The 2250-nt window shown below is 42.9% G+C and overlaps 1 protein-coding gene and 1 non-coding gene across 2 annotated transcripts in view; both read right to left on the bottom strand.

Annotated features, from left to right (window-relative positions):
- Positions 1–622: 622 nt before the first annotated feature.
- Positions 623–714, bottom strand: LOC130587815 (small nucleolar RNA SNORD88). The gene has a single exon (XR_008966856.1). It is a non-coding gene; the product is annotated as a small nucleolar RNA SNORD88 (small nucleolar RNA).
- Positions 715–1323: 609 nt separating this feature from the next.
- The window catches only part of RPS9 (ribosomal protein S9), a 1623-nt gene continuing 696 nt past the window's right edge, over positions 1324–2250 (bottom strand). Inside the window, 1 exon segment of the mRNA XM_057388785.1 lies at positions 1324–1550. Coding sequence (XP_057244768.1) covers positions 1373–1550 — 178 coding nt within the window. The 3' untranslated portion in view covers positions 1324–1372.

Raw genomic sequence — 2250 nt, 5'->3', positions numbered from 1 at the left:
GACTTCCGGTTCATGGGCGCCGCCATTTTGGAAGCGCTTCAACTTCCCCATGGGCGCCGCCATGTTGAGGGGGAAAACCGGAAGTACCGATATACAGAGCCGCCATATTGAAAATGGGAAACTTCCGGCGAATGGGCGCCGCCATGTTGAGCGGACCGGAAGTGTTGCTGTGTGTGAGCCACCATATTAACGCGACGAACCGGAAGTTCCCCATGGGCGCCGCCATGTTGAACTCGCACGCCCCCACCCCAAATTTTGGGTCCTAAACCCCTCCCCCACCCCCAAAATCACCCAAAATTGGGTCTAAAATCTCTGAAAAAAACCTAATTTCTCCCTCCCAAAATTATCACATCCCCAAAATTCTGAGAATTCCTAAAAACGCGGGAATTTCCCCCCAAAAAAACCAAAGAAACTTTTTTTGAGCCAAAATTTTTTATTGTCAGGACCCCCTTGAGGACCCCAAAAAATCCGGGCAGTGTCACCTGCAAAGAGAAAAAAATAGGGATTAATGTGGAATCCTAAAATCCGTTCAAAAATTCCTAAATTTGAGTAAAATTTGACCAAAATTTGAGTAAAATTTGACCGAAATTTGACAAATTTGCCCCAAGATTTTGATTTTTGGGGCCCCCTCAGACCTCCCCGGGGTCAAATCCTGGGGGGGGCACGGGAATCCTCAGGGGGTGTCAGAGCCCAGTGCTGCCATCATGGGGGGCCCCAAAAAACCCCAAATTTACCCCAAAATTGACCTAAAATCCCCTTTAATTCCCTCTAAATTCCAAAAATCCCAAAATCCCCCCAAAATTCACCAAAAAATCTCCAAAAACCCCATTTTAACCCTCAAAAATCTCTTTTAAATCCCAAAAAATTCACTTTAAATCCCAAAAAAATTCACTTTTAACCCCCAAAAATCCACTTTAAATCGCTCTAATTTCACCGAATTTTTTCCAAATTTTTCCTAAACACTCCCAATTTTTTCCCAAACTCACCAAATCTGATAAAATGATAATTTTTATATTTTTTGTGCTCAATCCTCCTCCTCGTCCTCGCCGCCCCCGGAGCCCCCCTGGCCCTTTTTGGCGTTTTTTCTCTTCACTCTCCCTGAACTCCCCAAAATCCCCAAAAATCCCCCAAAAATCCCCTTTAACTATTCTAAACTCCCAAAATCCCAAAATCCTCCAAAAATACACTTTAAATCCCAAAAAAACACCATTTTAACCCTCAAAAATTTCTTTAAAATCCAAAAAAATTCACTTTAAACCCCCAAAAATCCACTTTATATCGCTCAAATTTGACCAAATTTTTTCCAAATTTTCTCTAAATATCCCAAAACTCACCAAATTTGGTAAAACACCAATTTTTATATTTTTTGTGCTCAATCCTCCTCCTCGTCCTCGCCGCCCCCGGAGCCCCCCTGCCCCTTCTTGGCGTTTTTTCTCTTCACCCTCCCGGGGCGGCCGCCGCCGTAGGGGGATCGAAGGGAGAAGTCGATGTGTTTTTGGGAGTCCAAACGCACGATGAACGAGGGAATGTTCACCACCTGCTTCCTCACCCTGGAATTTGGGAAAATTTAAAAAAAATTTGGGGTTAAAATTCCAAAATTTGACATTTTTACACCAAAATTTGCAGATTCGGGAGCGAAAAAATGAGATTTTTATGGCTTTTTTATGGTGTAAAATGGGATTTTTGGGGTTGGGGTGAGGGATGTTCACCACCTGCTTCCTCACCCTGGAATTTGGGAAAAAAAAAAAAAATTGGGGTTAAAATTCCAAAATTTGGGGGTTTTACGGCAAAAAAAATTTGGTTCCAGAGCTCGGAGAATCTGCAGGAAAATCGATGGGGAAAAACCCCAAAATTTGGGGGATTTGGACCAAAATTTCACCTGCAAATGCCCCAAACCATCCCAAATTTATGCAGAAGGGGTGTGAAAATGTGTTGGACCTCAAAATTTGAGAAAAAAACCCCAAAATTTGGGTCAAAATCCTAAAAATTTGAGGCAAAACTTTCGCGAGATTTGGAGCAAAACCCGTGGGAAAAACGCAAAAATTGGGGAAAAAAACCCCAAAATTTGGGATTTAACCCCAAAATTTCTGACTGAAAATTTGCAAACCATCCCGAATTTGTCTAAAAATCCTAAATTTGTCCAGAAATGTGGGGTTTTACCTGGCTGTGCACCCCTTCGCAAGGTGTACGGCACAGCCGCAGTGAGCCTTGCCGACTGTTCCCGTTTTGGGGGTTTTTTCACCCAAAATT

The sequence above is a fragment of the Malurus melanocephalus genome, unplaced genomic scaffold, assembly GCF_030028575.1.
Source record: "Malurus melanocephalus ecotype Western Australia unplaced genomic scaffold, MMel_1.1 scaffold_2505, whole genome shotgun sequence".
Taxonomy (NCBI): Eukaryota; Metazoa; Chordata; class Aves; order Passeriformes; family Maluridae; genus Malurus; species Malurus melanocephalus.
Note: the sequence above shows the minus strand (reverse complement) of the source record. Positions and strands in the feature narration are given on the sequence as shown.